The sequence below is a fragment of the Pelecanus crispus genome, chromosome 9 (genome assembly GCF_030463565.1).
Source record: "Pelecanus crispus isolate bPelCri1 chromosome 9, bPelCri1.pri, whole genome shotgun sequence".
Classification (NCBI taxonomy): domain Eukaryota; kingdom Metazoa; phylum Chordata; class Aves; order Pelecaniformes; family Pelecanidae; genus Pelecanus; species Pelecanus crispus.
The window spans coordinates 33,208,801-33,228,449 of NC_134651.1; the positions used below are offsets into that span (position 1 = coordinate 33,208,801).

Sequence of the window (19,649 nt, forward strand, 5' to 3'; positions counted from 1 at the left end):
TCACTTCATCTTCTAGCCTACAGCGGCGGCTGCTGGACAAAACGTGTCAGTGCACCTTCCAAATGTCCATGCAAGCACCGCAGAAATAAGCTTCTGGGTCCCTCCCTCACCACAGTTTTTGTTGGATCCTGATGCCAAGGGTGGACTAGATGCTATCAGGCATCTTCAGAGAATATTTGCACTGGATTCTGGAATATAACTACTTCTAAGGTGTATGATTTATTCTGCCTGTGGCCTTGCATATTCCTTGTTCAAGATCAGCTGCCAATTAAGCACGCTTCTTAAGAACAGATCTGTAATCCCGGGATGGATGTAGATTCTCTCAGTGCTTATCCGAGTCCACCCATCCAGGCACTGTATGGGTCTGGAAGGCTTCTGTAATACTTCTCACATCAGAGGCCCCAGTGAAGTTCTGGAGTTGGAGCACTGGGAGTATCTGGGCAGTTAGCTGGATTCACAGAAGTGGTCATGATTTGACAACTAGATTGGGTGTCAATTTGGAAAACCATTGAAGGTTCATGCTTTGTTCTCAGCATGCTTCTGGGTCTAGTTTGACTGAACCATCATGGAATTGATGTGCCATTTACGTTCTTGTGAAGGAAGCTGAACATACTGTGTGAGGGATGGGAAGGGGAATCAATGCCTTTAGCTTTAGGTGTCATTTTTGCACTGATCTGTAAAGAAGTGTCCAGACTGGCTTGAGCCTCTTGAAGATTCCCAGACATGGGCCATAGCTTTGTTCTGCCCATACCTGACTCTGGTGTCCAGCCTCGAATAACAGCTGATTGTGATTCAGTTTGCCAGTTCTTGTTGCTTTGTTCCAGCATCTAATGGGGCCAGGCCCAAGATTTATCCATCTTGTCTGGTGGAGCCTGCCTTCTAGCCACGCTTGCTCTGCTCCTCTAATGCAAAGCACAGGAGGGCCATTTCACTTATTTATTCTGCAGAACTTGAACAAGGAGTATGTTTTTTTTTTTTTCCCTAGGATTTTTGTAGTTCTACTATAATTGTTTAATGCAGCCAATATGCAAAAGAATCTGCTTAGGCTCTTCCATTTAAGTTTTCTACTACTGTAAACTCAGGGTCAAAATTGCACTCTGGAAAAGATGGAACACTGCTGCTAATGTGATTTGTACTTCTGGGATTAAAAGAGATGTGGTTGGAATAGATACAGCCTCATTGGGCTTCATGAAATGAGTGGTACCCCAGCATGTGTCTCTATACAAAGGAACAGGCTGGTATTTTTGATTAAATTTGATACTTTTATTGGTTTGTCTATTATATGTAGATGTTGAATGTCTAGTCAAGCTGACACTGGTCTATGAACTGAAAATGCTCTCCATACCTTGCACGTGTTTTGGTGTATATTGTAGCAGCAGGAGGACAGTAGTTCTGAAAACCAGTCAGGACTAAATGTTAGGACATACCTACTTATAGAATCATAGAATCGTTCAGGTTGGAAAAGACCTTCAAGATCATCCAGTCCAACCATTAACCTAACATTACCAACAAGTCCACCACTAAATCTATTAAGGGTAGAGTAGCAATTTCGTGTTTCCTGGCCTGGTGGCTGGATTATTTATAATGAAAGTAAAAACTAGGAATCGCTAAGGCTGGAAAGGATCTCTAAGATCATCATTCCAACCATCAACCCAACATCACCATGCCTACTAAACCATGTCCCCAAGTGCCACGTCTACCCAGTTTTTGAACCCTTCCAGGGATGGTGACTCCACCGCCTCTCTGGGTGGCCTGTTCCAGCGCTTGACTACCCTTTCCGGGAAGAAATTTTTCCTCATTTCCAACCTAAACCTCCCCTGGCACAGCTTGAACCCATTTCCTCTCATCCTATTGCTAGCTACTTGGGAGAAGAGACCAACACCCACCTCACTACAACCTCCTTTCAGGGAGTTGTAGAGAGCAATAAGGTCTCCCCTCAGCCTCCTCTTCTCCAGGCTAAACAACCCCAGTTCCCTCAGCTGCTCCTCATAAGACCTGTGCTCCAGACCCTTCACCAGCTTCCTTGCCCTTTTCTGAACAAGCTCCAGCACCTCAATGTCTTTCTTGTATTGAGGGGCCCAAAACTGGACACAGTATTCCAGGTGCGGCCTCACCAGTGCCCAGTACAGGGGAACAATCGCCTCCCTGCTCCTGCTGGCCACACTATTCCTGATACAAGCCAGGATGCTGTTGGCCGCCTTGGCCACCTGGGCACACTGCTGGCTCATGTTCAGCCAGCTGTCAACCAGCACCCCCAGGACCTTTTTGGCTAGGCAGCTTTCCAGCCCCTCTTCCCCAAGCCTGTAGCGTTGCATGGGGTTGTTGTGACCGAAGTGCAGGAATGAAGAAAAATGCAAGACTGCTAGTGACTGCTAGATTTAAGGGATGAGTAAGTTACCAGATACATGGAGTTAAACACTGAGCAGTGCCCACAGCCAGTAGCTGTGTACACAGCCAAAGGAGGTCAGGGACTAGCAAGAAAAGGTTATGCCCAGCTTTTCTAGCAGAAAAGGTCCCAGTGAGCATCTTGCACTGTGGAAAAGCTCAGGCCATTTTAAGGCAGCTCTATTCTCTCTATTTGCAACTTAAAAAAACCTGCAGGTGGTGAAGCGCAAAAGCTGCTTGCAATTAAAGTTAGGGACAAGGTGTCTGAACTATGCCTGACTTTGTTCAGCTGTGGATCAATGAGGAATACTAAAGCCAACAATATCCTGCAGCTTGTTCCACTGACTTCAGCCAACTGAAATGCTGCTCTGGTGCTCTGCCTGCTGTTCTCGGTGAATTCGCCCTGTGCCTACAACTTCTCTGGCTATGACAGGCTCAGTGGAGGCAAGGGGGTGCAGAGCATGCTTCTCAACAGGAGCACATGGTGCCCTGGTGTGCTGCTGACTTCTCTACTCCTTCCAGTTTGCCTGCTCTACCTTGTAGTTGTAATTTGCACCTGAGTGCTGCCTTCACACTTCCCAGCTTTGTACTCTAATCCCTGTCTGTACCAGATGAACTCTTAGCTTGTTCTTGGCAAAGCAAGGTGAATGCTGTTTTGAGGGCAAAAGCATTAGCTGATAAGTCAGCTCTGTGGATATGCTTCAGTATCCCTGTGCTCAAAATAAAGGGTATGGATTTTTGTAGATGCCTACCCTGATCTCTAGCATTTGAGGATTAACTTTATTAGATCTCTAACTAATACCAGAGTGCATCTGAAAGGAAAATTTACTTCTGCAAAATAAAGACTTTTATTAAATGTGGCATCCTTGTACCAGAACAGCAGCTGTCCCAGACCAACAGGACTTTCCAGGTTGAAAAGCAAATTTAGGAACGCTTTTGTCCACGTGCTTGTTTTTCATTTTCTTTTGAAGTGCTTTGCGGCTCACTGGCTTTACCAGCATTCCCAATTTCTTCCTTCAGGACATCCAGCAATGTCTGAGAACTCTCCAGAATCTGGGAAAGAAAGAAAGAAAATTAGCTTATTTTTACATAAACTGCTTCTGAGTTCCATTCAAATTCAGCTGATCTACCTTTCAGCAAGATGGATTCTCCAGCCCTTACAATATCTAATTCTTGGTGTCGTATCGTCCTATCTCACTGCATGAACATCTGTGGAGGAATTTCTCTGGTTTGTGCCCATATTCTGAATACAAAACACCTTAAGCAATTTATCTGTCTTGGAGCATGAGGCAGAGAACTTCATGAAGCAGGCTGTGGGGTGAGCTATAGTTTGTTATTAAGGGAGATGTTAATGCCTGGGCTTTTTAGATGAGTATTAAATTGTGCTCAGCTGACCCAGCATCAGCTGTCTTCCACTGTTAAAACTGCACACTTTAGGTTTCTTGCTTAAAGACTTATTCAAGTCTACAGTGACCTTAAGTGAGACTAAATCTTTCCTTTTATTAATTTTCTTCTATTTTTAGTTTATATCGTACATAATCTAACAGTCCCACTTGCTATGCACTAGGAAGCACGGCTACAGCAGGTTTAGGAGATCTTGTTGCCTGTCCATCTCACCGTTTTAAAGTGTTAATGTGATGGACAACTGTAACAAAAGGTGATAGTAGGGTTGTAGTGCCAAAGATCATTTATGTTCCTATGAGCTTGTGGAAATCACTAAGTGCTCAGAGAAGAGATGAAGGTAAGTGTCCCGCAGGAGAAGACAGCAGAATGTGTTGGTGAGATCTTGCCACCTTGTCTGTGGAAGAAGGTGGCATCCTGTGACAGGCTGGGGGAAGGCAAGGAGTGCAATTACAGACAAGAGATGTACATCCACAGGAAAGGAACTTTGTTACTAGTTTCTGTTCGCAGGATTTCTGCATTTCCTCTCTTAACTACCTCTGCTTTTTACCTGCTGTGACTGTCTTTTAATTTCAATATTCAATAAACATGAATTCATTTGTAGGCTGGGGGGTTGTGACTGGTATCTCAGGGAAGGTTTCTTTTAAAACGTGCTGTTTGTTCATGTAGCTTTACAACACAATTTCTAAACTTCAATTTTTATGCCGAGTTCCCCCTTTCACCCCAAACCATCAGGTCTTGAAGTAGGCTGAGAAAACAGCTCTGGACTCATCTGAAAATTGTCACTGGAAAGTACTGAATCTGGGAGATGAAGAGGATCTGACACAGGGTAGTGACCACATTAAAAAAACCACATGGGAAAAGGAGAATGTAGGCAGCAGCTAATAGGGGAAGGGGTGCTCTTGAACTGAAACAGCTCTGTTACCAATAGAGGGGAGATCGTTGCTTATCTGAAAGTGAGCTGGAAAGATCCTTTTGTTTTTCTAAAAAGCTAGTCAGTGTGTAATTCAAAAGTGAATTCAGCTGTTATGCTATGCACAGGATGAAGCAGTCGCTGCCTGGCAGGGTTTAAAAACAGGACAGGCGAAGGGATTGAGCCATCCCACTGACTGAAATAACAGTAACAGCCCTTGTGCTGTTCACCTCCTTCCCACCCCTTTACTGTCCGACATTTCTACTTCTAAAAATGACGTTATTCCATTAAAGATGGAAGAAATTACATGAAAAGTTGAGCAAAAAGAGTGTCTAGTAAGCCAACAGCTCTGTCATCACAGTTTGTTGTTACCTGCATGAATTCATGGTCTTCTGGGTCAGTGTCTTGTCTCTGGTTTCCTCCCCACCTTGGTTTGTGAGATGGTCTGTCTTTAGGGGCCCATTCCAAGGACCGTTTTGATGTATTTTGACAATATGCTTTAACTTAACCTCCACTTTTCCTCTGCTTGAGACGGGCTCTGTGGGACTTGCTGCCCGCCAGGCCCTTGGGAGCCGCGGAGGCTCCTCGCTGGGCAGCCCCCTGCGGTCCCTTGGGCAGCCCAAGGCGGGGGGATGCCTGTGCCCTTCGGCTCCACCGGGCTTCGCTTCCCCGAGCTCAAACAGCACCGCACCAACTCAAACCCCCACCTCCCCACCGAGGGGGGCTGCGTGTGCCTGGAGCTCCGTCCCGCCCGGCCCCGGGCAGCGGCAAGACGCATCGCGCCGGGGCCGGGCGGGGAGCTCCGGGCGGGGTACCTTGCCGTAGGCCGCCTCGCTCTCGGCGATGGTCCTGTCGAGCTCGCCGCGGGCGGCCAGGTGCCGCGCCAGGCTCTCGCTGGTACGGGCCAGCCGCTCGGTCAGCGCCCAGATCCGGCCCTGCAGCCGGCTCCGCTCCGCCTCCTCCGCCCGGATCCGCCCGCTTAGCTCCTCCCGCCGGGCGCGCAGCTCCGCCAGCCCTGCGCGGCACGGACCCGTCAGCCCCGGACCCGTCAGCCCCGGCCCCGGCCCCAGCCCCGGCCCCGGCCCCGGCCCCGGCCCCGGCCCCGGCCCCGGCCCCGCTCACCCTCCCGCAGCTCCGCGTTGTACCCCCGCAGCGCGGCCCCCGGCCCGCTCATCGCCCCGGCCCTGCCCAACGTCCCGCCGGGCTCCGCCTCTTCCTGCGGCGCGGCCCGCATGGAGCCGCCGGCGGGCGCGGGGCTGTCGGCCGCCTGGCACACGCTCAGCACCGCCCTGGTGCCGCCCGCCGCCCTGGGGCTGGTGAGCGGGGGCGGCCGGGGGGGCGGCCGGGGGCCCGGGGGGGTACGCGCCGCTCCCCGCTCACCTCACGCTGCCGCCCTCGGGTCTCTGGGCCCTGTCGGGGCCGGCCGCCCCCGTGGGCCCGGGGCAGGCCCCGACCCCCCCGCTTCGCCGCCCCCGGGGGGGCTGAGGTGGCCCCAGCCTCGTCCCCTGGCCTGGCCGGTCCCCTCCGCTCGTGGGTCTGGTTTTTGGCACTGCCGCGGGGCAGGTGGGAGCTGCTGGAGGGAGAAATGGCTGGAGCTGCCGGCTTGGAAAGAGGGGAAGGGGGGGATCTGGCGGTGCGGCGGCTTGTATTTGCTATGGGGGCTGTCAGGGAAAGGCCGTAGGGGTCCAGCGGTCCCCCTCTTCCCCATCACACCGGCCAGGAAAGCGTACATGCCAAAATGAGGCACTGCTTCCCCCATCCGTGCTTCAGCTCTGCTCCCTGCTCGCTCCCCGAGGGAGCTAATGTTGGCCAAGGAAGGTTTTGCCCCAGAGCCTGGCTTTTCGGGGATCCGAGTGTGGCTTGTGGCACTCCCGCCAGCGTGTGTGTCCTGCAGCAGCCGCGTACAGGGACAGCAATGGATGGTGTTTGGGTGTTAGGCCTGGGAGGTGGGCACTTGGCTTCTAGCGGTGGGCTGAGACCCCACCAGGTCTCCATGGAGGAGCAGCATCCACCTCGTGCTGTTTGACAGCAGAGTCTGCGTGCGTTTGGTCCCTGCTCTTTGAGAATCTTTGAGAGGTCTCTTCTGCTGCAGATCCTCCTAGAGAAGTCTTTATGTGTGCTTAACTTGGTATCCCCCCTGCTTTTAAGGCAGCACCGAGGTCCGATGCTGTGGGGCCGCTGAAGGATGCTGACCTGCGGGCAGCCCTGGACGTGCTGCGGTGTTACGACTTGCACTCGATCGTGGAGGAGTGGTTCATCGAGGTGCTGCAGACAGACCTTCAGGCAAATATAGCTCCTGAGTTCTGGAACTGCATCGGCCAGTATGAAAACACAGCTGAGGAGCCCCAATGCGCCTCGCTCCTTCTGGACGCATTTTGCCTTCTCAAGTGCCGCCTGGACCCCTACCTGAACAGCCTGGAACTTCTGGAGAGGTGGACCAAGGCAGGCTTGCTCCTGGGGACAGGCGCTCAGATGCTGCAAGAAAAGGTCTACACCATGTTCAAAGCTATCCTTTTCTTCTCCACTACCAAGTCCTTCCAGGAAATGATCCAGCAGTTCTACAGCCGCACTTTCAGGATATACATGCAGCAGTGGAAGAAAGGAGAAGATGGAACGAACGAGTGCGAGAGCAGCATGAGTGAGACCGAGCAGGAGAGTGATACGGAGGAGGGCGGAGGAGAGAGCCCGCTGTGTGCAGGCTGCAGCAGCAAGAGAGAGCAGTGCTGGTGCCCCAAAGCCATGGAGCAGTTTCAGCAGCTCAATGAGATTCTGTACGTAGGTTATGGGGTGGTGGCTGTCACTCAGAACAATCAGGTGGTATGGATGGGGAGAAGCAGCAGGTTTTCTTGATATCTGAAAATGCGAGGAGTTACACGTGAGGTCAGGCTGTATCTTGGTACTGGCTAGAGAATTTGACACAGGGTTTCTGCAGCTGGTTGCCACCAGTTGGTGGTTGAACTAGAGCAGATCTTTAAAGTTCCTCTCCCTGGATATGAGAATATCTTCCTCTTGGTCTAAGGCATTCTGTCCACAAAGCAGCAAACTCTTCTAAATGCAAAAGCTTTCGATGGCTAGAAAATAATGTTTCTAAGGAAGATGGGATAGCAGTAGTGTCATGTGTTACATATCTAGCGCATCTATGCGGGCTATCAGAGCATTTAAACTGAGAGCTAGGCCTGCATCTGTGGAGCATACAGGGAAGAAGCTGCCTTCAGGTAGTTAGATTTTCTTTATTTGCTTGTACCTTTGCTTTCGTACGCTCTGAATCAGGTCACTGTCTGTGTCTGTAGCCGCCGGCTGAACTTGCTGGAGAGAGTAAGCGCCGATGCTGTCACGACCATCTTGCACAGGATGATAGAGGAGAGGATGGAACAAAGATGCAGGGGGGAATACGAGCACTCCTTCCTGAATGAGTTCCAGGAGGTAAGGAAGGCATGCGGGCAGCAAGGGCCCTTCCTTTGGAGATGTGCAGCTGCTCCTGTTACTGGTTTGGCAGCTCAGGCTAAAAGCAAATTCCACCTGAAAACACCTGGCCCAGGGCTGTGACTTCCACCATCCCTGGCAGAAGAGGTGGTTGAAACTCCCCATTTTGATTTATGCTAGAGGGGAAGGTTTGCTCTGACCTGTGCATAATGGAGCGTTATGTTTCATCTGGTGATGTCCGTAGTAATGAGGGATTTCTGTGGTTCAGTTTTACAAACTACAAGAACATGTAGTTCCACCTAGCCTGCAGAGGACCCTCCCTCTGTGGAGGTGGGTCCATAATTAAAATTTGTGTGGCTGTTTTCTGTCCTCTTTCCAATTTTTCAGCACCCCTTTAAAATAGGAAACAAGGATGGGAGATGATACTCCTGTATTGATCTCATTGGTGGGCCACATACAAAATTAAAATCCTTCCTTGCAACTAACCCAGTTGTTTTGCTACTACCTTAAAATGAGTTCATGTTGGGCTGTTTACCCAGTATGACCTTAAAATAAAATTCTTCTCCAGGTTGTGGTTCTTCCAGGATACAGTCCTGGCTCTGCAGGCTTGCCCTGCACTCTTTGTTCCTCAATGCATGACCTTGCCTTTGCCTGTGTTGAAGAACAATGCGTGAAGTCAGGTTGCCATGCAAACCAGACTGCTCTCGGTAGTTGCCCTAGTTTCCTTGCTGTTTGCCATGCCAGCCGTTTTTGTCGTCTGCAAACATCAGCAGTCATTTTATATTTACTTCCCTTTAGTTGCTGTGCAACACTTTCTTTATGGACCTAGCGTGAAATGCTTTTGAATGACCTGGAGATTGTTTAAGGACGTTTTCAGGGCACCAGAGAAAATGCAACTGCATTCTCCTTCCCAGATGTTGCAGAAGGTCCCCTTCTCCCACCTCTTCAGAAAGGCCAGCATGTTTGGCCACAGAATATTGGAGCATGTCAGAATTAGGAAGAGATAATTTTAAGAAAAAAAGCACAAGCGTTGCAAGCTGAAGGTAAAATAGGAGAAGTCTGAGAAACAGCTTGCTGAAAGTGCAAGTGCTGACAGTAAACTCCCTGTTCAGACACGTCAGCAGCAGTCTGGAGTGTCAGTTGATAATCAGGCTATAAGAGGAGCACTTGGAGAAGATAAACTCATGGGGAAAAATTAGTTGGTTTGATAATAATTGTATTCCTTAAAATTGAGTTGCTTTGCATCAGTTACAGTCCTTTCCTTTTGTCCTTTAAGAGAATTCTTTATCAGCTTTCCACAGTTTTGCCCAGATCGATGGCCAGGTGTTCTGTAGTTCTCAGGTTCATTTTGCTTTGTAATTGGCAGAACTTGTGCATTTCTTCAGTATTTCCTCAGCTGAGTAGATAATTAAAAATTAACATCAGCAAAGCAGACCTTGACTTAGCATTTTTGTTTCAGGCTGTTGGAATTTGGTTATCAAAAAATACTGGTATCTGGTAGCTACTAATACTCAATACTATCCCAGGAAGTACTACGTATTTTCCACCCTAGAGGGGAAATTAAAAAAAAGCATTTCTTTTGAACATCTGAATATTGTAGTTGAGTACCTTTGAAATTTGACAATTACACATTTCTCTGTAGAAAACTAAATCTCAAATATAAAAAATTAACCTTCCAATGCTCTTCGTTCAGGTTTTTATTTTATTATTCAGTGACTAGGCTGGTATTTGAGGTCTTGGTTTCAAGTGCCTGAGTTTGGTTTGTAAGAGTATATCTGTGTGCCCTTGGGATGGCTTGCTTGCTCTTCACTGATTTCAGGAATCGTAGAAGTTTTGGGCCAAGGATGATGTGATGGGTAGTTTGCTCATATTCTCATAAAGAGAATAGTTCTGCAAGTATAGAATGGAATGGAATTCTGCATGAATAGAGTAGTTTGCAAGTTTTTGAATATACCGTATCCTTTTTGGAGCGCAGCACCTATGCACAGTCCTCAGTCACCCCTTACCTTCTCATACGCATCTGCATAGTCTGTATCCTGTATCTTTAGTTAAAGTTCATATTCTTTCAGCTAGGCTTTCCCCAGTTATAACCCAGGCCAGGGTGAATTTGGGGAGCAGCTGGAGGTAATGCTGTCCTTAGCTAGCTGCCCATTTCTGCTTGCTGTGGTAGCTGCCTGGTGATGGGGTAAGTGTGGGACGTGGTTGTGCATCCAGCTGTGGTGTTCACCATCTCTCTACTCTCCCTCTCCTTGTGCAGTGGATTGAGAAAGTGATTGGCTGGCTCAGCAGGGTTTTTCTGCAAGATGGTCCCTTGGCACGCTCTGCTCCAGAAGCTAGCAGCACCTTGAAGCGCTGGCGGTGCCACGTCCAAAGGTTCTTCTACCGCATCTATGCCAGCATGCGCATTGAAGAACTCTTCAGCATTATTCGAGGTAGGTGTGACCCGTTCAGTGTTCATTCACTCTTGGACTTGGATTGGATAGACGATAGATCTGTCTTGATCTCCTGATGTGCCACACTGTCTCCTCTTGCCTTCCCATGGAGCATGGCACTGTTTCTAAACACTGCTTGGTTTGTAGATTTCCCAGAGTCGAAGCCTGCTGTGGAGGACCTCAAGTTCTGCCTGGAAAGGACTAATCAGAGGCAGCAGCTGCTCAGCTCCCTGAAAAGTGCTCTGGAAATGCGACTTCTGCATCCTGGTGGGTTTTTCATTTCCGCATATGTCATAACACTGTAAGGAGCCTGGGCATGAGTGGGGATCTACTGGGAGCCATAATCTGATTTTGTGTTTGATGAGTGAGAGGCAACCAAGCTGTGCACATCGCGTGCTCTCTGTGTTGGAGTGTGCATGGGCAGCAGTAGCTGATTATATCCCAGCCCCTTCTTGCCTCATATTTGCAGTATGGTGAGGAGCTGAGATAGAAGTTTAGCTATGGTCTGGACGGGTAAAGGCTTCTCTGCTGTGTGTGGTCTGAGCTCCTAACGCAAAATCTGGGCTCAGCCAGTTTTAGTAGTCTCTGAGCCTGTGTTCATGGTTGGAACTGGTTTCTCAGACATAGGGATCAATCTCTCCCTTTGGCTGGGGCAGTAGGGCAGCAAGCCCTTTGCCTCTGACTCCATGGATTGAACAGAGGGCTTGGAGCATCCAAGCTCCTTGCATCCAAGCCATTAGTCTGTGCTCTAGGACTCTGACTCCTTCTGCCCCTCTCCTATAGGAGTCAACACATCCGACATCATCACTCTGTATATCTCAGCCATCAAGGCCTTGCGGGAGCTTGACCCCTCCATGGTTATCCTGGAGGTTGCCTGCGAGCCCATCAGGAAGTATCTGAGGTGAGAGGCTTGCAGGGCAGTCTTATGCATCCACTTTCCCTCCCCTTCCCTTCACTTGCTCTGTTTCTCTTGCCTGTTGGCAGGACTCGGGAAGACACGGTGCGGCAGATTGTGGCTGGTCTCACAGGGGATGCTGAGGGCTCTGGTGATCTTGCAAATGAGCTCTCCAAAGCTGACCCGGTGACCCTGGAGAATGGCCAGGAGAGTGACGATGACATCTCAGAACCAGGGGACTGGGTTCCTGACCCAGTTGATGCAGATCCAGGTTAGATGCCAAGATCAGAAGTCCTGGTAGCCTGCTGTTTTCCCTGCTGGGCTGTAGTCTTGAGCAGCTTATTTGCTAGTCTCTAGAGCTGAGCTGGACGGGGGCAGATCTCTGTTAATCTCACACTGTTGTTTGCTGGATTGCACTAGGAAAATCAAGTTCCAAGCGTCGGTCCTCGGACATCATCAGCCTGCTGGTGAGCATCTATGGCAGCAAGGACCTGTTTATCAATGAATACCGCACACTTCTGGCTGACCGGCTGCTACATCAGTTCAACTACAGCGCTGAGAGGTGAGGTCCAAGTGCCAACCCCAGGTCTTTCCATGGTAAAATCACCTGATAAAGGTGTGCTTCAGAATCAGTTGTCGTGGTTTAACCCCAGCCAGCAGCTAAGCACCACACAGCTGCTCACTCACTCCCCCTGCCCCGGTGGGATGGGGAAGAGAATCGGAAGAGTAAGAGTGAGAAAAACTCCTGGGCTGAGATAAGAACAGTTTAATAATTGAAATAAAATGAAGTAAAATAGTAGTAGTAATAATAACAATACAATAATGATAATAATAATAACAATATACAAAGCAAGTGATGCACAATGCAATTGCTCACCACCCACCAACCGATACCCAGACAGTTCCCGAGCAGCGATCGCTGCCCCCCAGCCAACACTCCCCCCCGCCCCGGTTTATATACTGAGCATGACATCATATGGTATGGAATAGCCCTTTGGCCAGTTTGGATCAACTATCCTGGCTGTGCCCCCTCCCAGTTTCTTGTGCACTTGGCAGAGCATGGGAAGCTGAAAAGTCTTTGACTAGCATAAGCAGTACTTAGCAACAACTAAAACATCAGCATGTTATCAGCATTATTCTCATCCTAAATCCAAAACACAGCACTATGCCAGCTACTAGGAAGAAAATTAACTCTATCCCAGCTGAAACCAGGACATTAGTCCTATGAATGGCTGTTTCTTGAGCCAGGAATGTCTTTGGCCATTTCCTCTGCAGCTTTGGGTTTGCATCTAGAATTTCATGCGCTCACCTCTTCTCAGGCTGCTTCCTGCTCAGTCCTGCCCTTGGCTTGCACTAATAGGGCAGCATGTAGGAAACTGGAGGCACAGACACCCTCTTAGCTCCATCCCACATGTTCTGGTGGCCCTCACAACCTGCACAGGCTGCTTAGGATCAGCAGAAAGTGTCAAAGTAAGAAAAAGGGATGAAGCATCAGGAAACCTCAGTTGCAACCCAACTATGTCTCTTGTTTCAATAGTTGCAGTGGTTTTCCTTTCTGTGAAATGCAGCTAGTGCAAGCCATGGCTGGGTTGGGCAGTCTCAGGCAAGTGGCTTGCCAAACACTGAGGTTGCACTGTGTGGTCAAGGGGGATGGCCAGGTGCCATGCTTGTCCAAATGAAACGGATTGAGAGGTCTTCAAAAAGCTGCTGGCCTACAGAGGAAGTGACTGTTCCTCACTTAGATGCTAGGAGGCATCCTGTTCAGATAATGTGCCTTGCAAGGCTTCCTAGGAGGAGCAGCCTTGTGCCAGGGACTACCTTTTTTGGCTGTGTTGCAAGGGATGGAGGCCAAGCCAGGCTCGTCTGTCTGAGGGACCTGTGTGTGATCTATTGTCTCTCTTATCAGGGAAATCCGCAATGTGGAGCTGCTGAAGCTGCGGTTTGGTGAAGCTCAGATGCACTATTGTGAAGTCATGTTAAAAGTAACTTTTTGTTTGTTTGTTTTAAATTCAAGTCCTGGGTGTTTGAGCTCTGGGGACTTGAGGAGTGACCCACAAGTGTCTTTTAGGAAAGCAGGGTTCACAAAATCCCATTGTGGGGGCTGATTTGTGACAGGCAGAAGTGCATTCAAAATCATGTCTGTTTTTAAGCACTGTGGGTTGGGTTGTTAACTCTAGGGGGTGGTTGCTCTGGTGCTGTTGTCTCTCCTGCCCTTCCTGCAGTACGCTATTCTGGCATTGAAGAGCTGGGCTCTTCCAGCTCCTCTAGGGTTGGGACTCTGGAGTTCAATTCACTTGGAGCACTGTGGGAAGAACACAGGTCTGGAGGAACTCCAGTGTAGGCTAGTGCTGAGTTGTAAGCCCTGCCTCAACTTCCCTACAAATGTTTTGGAGTATGTAGCAGACTTTCTAGTAGACACACATGATCATATCCTTTCCAATGTCCCCATCACCATTTGGAGAAAATACTAGTCACCTTGTTTAAGCTTCTCCTCTGCTAAGGGTTAGCACTGACTTGGAAGAGAAGGAGCAGCCTTAGCTTCCTCTGCCTTTTCCAGGATATGGCTGACTCACGGCGCATTAATGCTAACATTCGTGATGAGGAAGAGAAACTCCCAGAGGAGGAGAGGCCACCGTTCAGCCTTGTTGCCGTTATCCTGTCGAGTGAGTTCTGGCCACCGCTGAAAGAGGAGAAGCTAGAGCTTCCAGAGCAGGTCAAGGAAGCCATGGAAGCCTATTCCAAGAAGTATGAGAAATTAAAGGTGAGGCAACCTTAACCCTCCTTAAAAAAGGCATATGCTGTTCAGACTTCGTTATATAGCATGGTTTTTGCAAAGTCCCCTTTAACTTCCCTTAAATTTTAGCTGCTAGTACGCTATGCCCATGCTGTTATGGTGGAATCCCAAAGTCCTTTAGCTTTAAATTGGGGTTAGAAGCTGCACTAGCTTAGCTATTGCCAAAAGAAGGGTTCACCTCTTTATGGGATGCCTGGGTCATTGTAGTGATTGCAGTTAGGGAAGAGTTTCCTAAAATATGCCAGTGTTTGCTAGTTAAATGGATACTGAGGTGGAAGTTCTTAGGCATCTTAAGTCTGGGCTAAGCTTGTTGGCCTAAGCTCTATAGTAGCAAGAGTGACATCCTGTCCCTGTCTCTTCTTCAGTACTCTGGCACTCTCCTCCCCTGTTTGTCCTCTTGAAAAGAAGCTCTTTTAACATGGTCTCATTTTACAATTCACTGTTAGTCTGGAGTTAGGTAAATGTTGCTGCTTCTTCTGCCCGTGGTATCTCCTGGGTTGTTTCATTCATTTCTGGAGGGTCCCTGAACTCCATGTTAGACAGCTTAGGTGCAAGCATTTTTGGTCAGTTTGACTATGGCTCAGACAAAGACTGAATCCGTGCCTTTATAAATAGCATGGAAAGGTGGAAGAGAGGCATACAGAGCAAATATAAGCAACCATGCAGTATTCTTCTGTTCTCCAGGCACTTGATCATGGCAGTCAGTCAGATAGAGAAGGCTGAGGTGCATCTTGCTCTGCACATACAGAATGGGTTGGAAGCAGGAGCATCTTTCTGGAAGTCAAGGAGAGATCTAGGTCACTTCCAGAGCTGTGGTCTTGGCTTTCTCATCTTCCAGCTTCTTATCTGGTGGAGGGCAGAGCACACATCTGGAGGATGGATGATTCAGATCTAGGTGTCATGCCAGTGTAGTGTCTGTGTGCACATGCAGATGGTTCTCTGCAGCCAACCTGAACACAATTTGGTATCTCATGCAGATGTTCCTCTTTGCCTGTTCACTTGTGCTCTGACTCCACTTCAGGCTTGGTTTTCTATATCCTTTCTTGAACTTGTTATTATACACCAGGTGATACATGCCAGGATGCTGGGAAGCTCATAGCTCTAGATCCTGTCTCTTCTCCTGCTGTAGCTACATGCCAGATGTGGATGCCAGCTGATTTCTGTGCCTGCAGAAAACTAGTTAGGAAAAGATGCAGGAGGGCATGCAAGGAGGAAGCGGCCTCCTCGAGCATCCTCAACTTTCAAAACAAGCAGTCCTCTTTTCATATCAGTGTCAGAAGAGATTGCTTCTCTCCCGAGGAATTCCTGCCCCAGATGAGTGTTTATTTTCTAGTGGCTGTTTGTCCTGAGTGGCCCAGTTGGTCTTCCAGTGTTTCCTCAACCTGTGCTTACCCTACCAGAGATCTGAGTGACTGGCTTTCAGTCAGGAGAGGGGCATTGGTCTTGGGCAAGGGCTGGACAACACCTTGTGCTGAGGAGGATGTTTCCCATGAGGCAGTAGGGAACAGTTGGGTGGTGGCAGTGCTGGACGACTCATGAGGAGGGGAGCAGCTTTCGTATCTGGCAGAGGTGTATGGAGTGCAGCTGGCCCTGGTGATAGAGGGGTGTTTGCGATAACGCAGCACTTAGTGGTTCCTATTAGAAGATCTGCTGTGAGTGGCTGCTTCTCCCTTTTCCAGGCCATGAGGACCCTGAATTGGAAGTACCACCTGGGCCTGGTGAGCTTGGACGTGGAGCTGGCAGATCGCACCCTCTCCCTGTCGGTCTCTCCTGTGCATGCTGCCATCATCCTGCACTTCCAGACCAAGAGTGAGTGCCGTGGCAGACTCAGTGTTACCACCTGTGTCTGTGAGCTTCCCATGGCTGGGTGGAAAGGCCACATCGCTTGGGTGGCTGTAGGCTCTGAAAGCTCTGGCAGCAGGACCAAGACCTGGTTCATGTGCTTGGATCTACCACAGGGCTGAGCCAGGTCTCCAACACCCAGCAGGGCCACAGCTCAGCACCCAGTCTGCTTTCAGGCAGTCGCTGCACACAGCTGCTTGCTCCTGTCAGTGGAGGTGGGCATGTGTCCTGTGCTTTTTTCTGATATCTGTGGTCTCTGCAGGTACGTGGACACTGACAGAGCTGAGTGAAGTGCTCAAGGTGCCCGTGACATCACTGAAGCGTAAGATGACGTTGTGGCTGCAGCAGGGTGTCCTGCGTGAAGAGCCCCAAGGCACCTTCACCGTGATTGAGGAGGAGCAGAAAGACCAGGTGGAGAAGGTTGTTCTGATAGACAGTGATGAGGAGGGGGACTCTGCCATGGCGTCGCAGGCTGACCAGAAAGAGGAAGAGCTTCAGGTACCCATCCGTGTGTCTCAGCTGCTCACGAAGCCGGCAGGACAATGCAAATATCCCATGCTTTTGGCGTTGGGGAATCTGATTAAGATGATGGATTCAATTTGCACTTTGGATTTGCATTTTCCACTGCAAGTGGCGAAGTCCAGCATGAGGGTTTTTTGAAGTGGATGTCTCTTGATTAATGCTCAGTGGTGCAGGTGCTGGATCCCAGCCTTCCCTCCAGAAGAGTGCATGGCTGCTGAGCCAGGCAACCGTTTGGACATATATAAATGTGGTTTTTTTCAGCTTAAAAAAAAGTCTGAGACATGATTTCATATTTGAAAATAGTCATAATTTATTTGAATTCACCCAAGCAGCACTTTTTGGCTCTTAGACTGCCAAAAAGGCTTACCCAACACTAACAGCTGGACCTTTGCCTTCTCTGTGTTGTGGTTCCTGGACACTTCCAGTGCTTTTCCTACCCGTGTGTCATGTTGTGTGTGTGTTGTGCCACTGTGCAACACCCAGTTGTCATACTGGTGTTTATCCACTGAGGGTCATGCATGTACTGCATGTCAAATCCTGCTTTCTAGCTGTGTGTCCCAGCACCTAATGCTGTTCTTGGATATTTCCTGTTTAAAGACCACATGCTCATGGCTGAGAGCAGAACTTACTGCCAGCCACAGCCCTGCTCTGCTTTTGGGATATGAGATGCTAAAGCACCCCTTTTCTTCACGGTATAAATGTCAGTGTGGTTTACTATTGCTTGTGTGTCCCCCTCTGCAGCTGTTCTGGACATACATCCAGGCTATGCTGACCAACCTTGAGAGCCTGTCCTTGGAGAGGATTCACAGCATGCTGAAGATGTTTGTGATGACAGGCCCAGTGGTGACAGAAATTGATATACAAGAGCTGCAGGGTTTTCTCCAGAAAAAGGTCCGGGACCAGCAACTCATCTACTCTGGAGGTGTCTATCGCCTGCCTAAGAACTGCAACTAGACTGCGAGCGTCCCTGCTTTCCCCTCTGTGTCACTTCTCCATGCCTGTGCTCAGCTCCTGAGTGCCACCCAGCTCTCTGCATCCTGCTGGTTATTTTCCCTGCTCTGGGGGTTTGCTATGCCCTCTTCTCCAAAAGGGTGTCCTTTTCCACATGGACACAGCTCAGCGTCAGCCTGGGCCATGCACCCCACAACTTCTGGGACTGGGCCTGCTCCCCACATTGCTTTTCCTCCCATACGTGAGTGTCTGGGCCCACTTCACTGGTTAATAAAAAACAGCAGTCTCCTTTTTCAGATGGTACCAACTTTTCTTTCCTCTCGGCAGAGCGCTCTTGGCATCAGCCTTCCCATGCTGAAAGGGCAGGCAGGAAACTCCCCAGTCTGCCAGGCACCGTCTCCCTTTCATTGGGTCTCCATCTGTAGCCCTGGGAGGGTTTGGGAGGGGGGCTATTGGCTCCAGTTGCTGTCTGGGTCTCTTTGTGTGGCTACAGCAGTGTCTTGCAGCTGGCTGTGATCAGTGAGACCCTACACAAAAGCAAGTGTTCATGCTGTCTCCTTTGGCTTAGGTGGGAGGAAGACTCCAGGGTCCACTCACCCTTGTTTAGGACTCTTAAATTGTGTGGAATAATTCTGTTGTCGGATGAAGAATGCTTTAGATGGATGAGATGCAGCAGTTCTTCAGGGCAAGCTATTTAGTCCTGGTGGATAAGTAAATGGATTACCTGGGCACTAGTAGGATTGCTTTATTATGGCACAAATACACATCTCCCTTCCAACACCACGGATTGTGCCGGCGAGGGTGCATTGGCTTGGTGTGCCTCAGAGTTATTGGCACCACTGAGATCAACGAGGCAGTTGGATGGGATAATCCCTGAGCTCCACTGGTTAAGAATCATGCCCCCAACCTGGCTACAAGGTCAGGCAAAGGGGTTTGGGATTGTGTTCAGTCTCCACTTAATAGCATTCAGGGTTCGTCAGTCCTGCTTTCCAGATGAGTTTTGCTCATCAGGAGGAATATGCTGGGGAAATCTGGCTTTTGCTTCACAGAAAGCAAATTTTTAGTAAAGAATGAGTTTCCAGAGCCCAAGGAGTCTTTCCCCCACTCTGCTGAATCTTCTACCCCAGACTGTGGGCACTGCAGCAGCTGGAATTCAGATACCAAAGGGCCACAGTTAAAACACCAGAGCAGCCTGTAACCCTGGCTACACTGCTGTGCATCCAGGTGTGTGAGAGACTTGTGGAACATAGAAAACAACCTGTATTTAACATTTAACCTTGTTTTTCAGCACCTAAAGGCCCAGAAGTCCCACACTGTGGGCATTCTTCGTGCAACTGCAGGCAGTGGGGTACAGCCCTTCTCTCCCACTTGTGCGTGTTCATGGCTTTTCCTCTGTGGGTGAGAGCACGTGTTCTTGTTTCCCTGTGGCACTTTACTCCAGGCTCATGGTCTTGTGCCACTAGGAGCTGGTTGGTGTGTCCTACTGTGAAGGTTAAAATGTTCCCTGTGCTGTAGCAGCTCTGTTAATAACTAAATAAACCCTAGTCTGTGAACGTGTAGGATATTACTCCAGGTAAAGCCAAGAAAGATGAACAGCACCTGATCCCAAATCACAGCAAGCAGGGAGGGAAATCCATGCCCGAATGCATGAGGAGCCCCACCAGACCCTGGTAGGACACCCTTCTGCATCTGTTGTCATCTGAGGTTGGGTGGGGTGGCCAGTTCATGGCACTGGCCTCATCATTGCTGTGCCCAGCACAGAATGTGGCTGGGTACATCCCTGGGAGCCACACCTGGGACCCAAGAGGACACAAGACACAAAATCTTGTCAAACCACAGCTGGCTTAACCCCAGACAGAGGTCTCTGCTGCCTGCTTGGTGCTCCTCCAGCAGGTCCTGGTGGGTTTTCCCTCCCCAGTTTCAGATACAGGGAACTCCCTTGCAGCAGACAACTCCTGGGGACTTCTCCATGTTCCCTTAAAGGTGCTCAGCTCCTTGTGCCCTTGTTCAGCTCTTGCTTAGATAATCACCCATCACTGAATAAACCAAAGCAGCCCACAAGTGCCTGGGCTCCCTCCAAAACCCACATGC

General features: G+C 49.5%; 1 protein-coding gene across 1 annotated transcript; it reads left to right on the forward strand.

The window, feature by feature from the left end:
* The first annotated feature begins 5,542 nt into the window (after positions 1–5,542).
* On the forward strand, positions 5,543–17,679 carry ANAPC2 (anaphase promoting complex subunit 2). The gene is given in 14 exon segments (XM_075716493.1): positions 5,543–5,881; positions 5,884–6,015; positions 6,848–7,470; positions 7,990–8,122; positions 10,380–10,554; positions 10,702–10,821; positions 11,338–11,455; positions 11,539–11,720; positions 11,870–12,011; positions 13,356–13,431; positions 14,007–14,210; positions 15,923–16,052; positions 16,348–16,583; positions 17,349–17,679. Coding segments are annotated over 14 exon segments (2,823 nt in total). The 3' UTR covers positions 17,562–17,679.
* Positions 17,680–19,649: the final 1,970 nt, after the last annotated feature.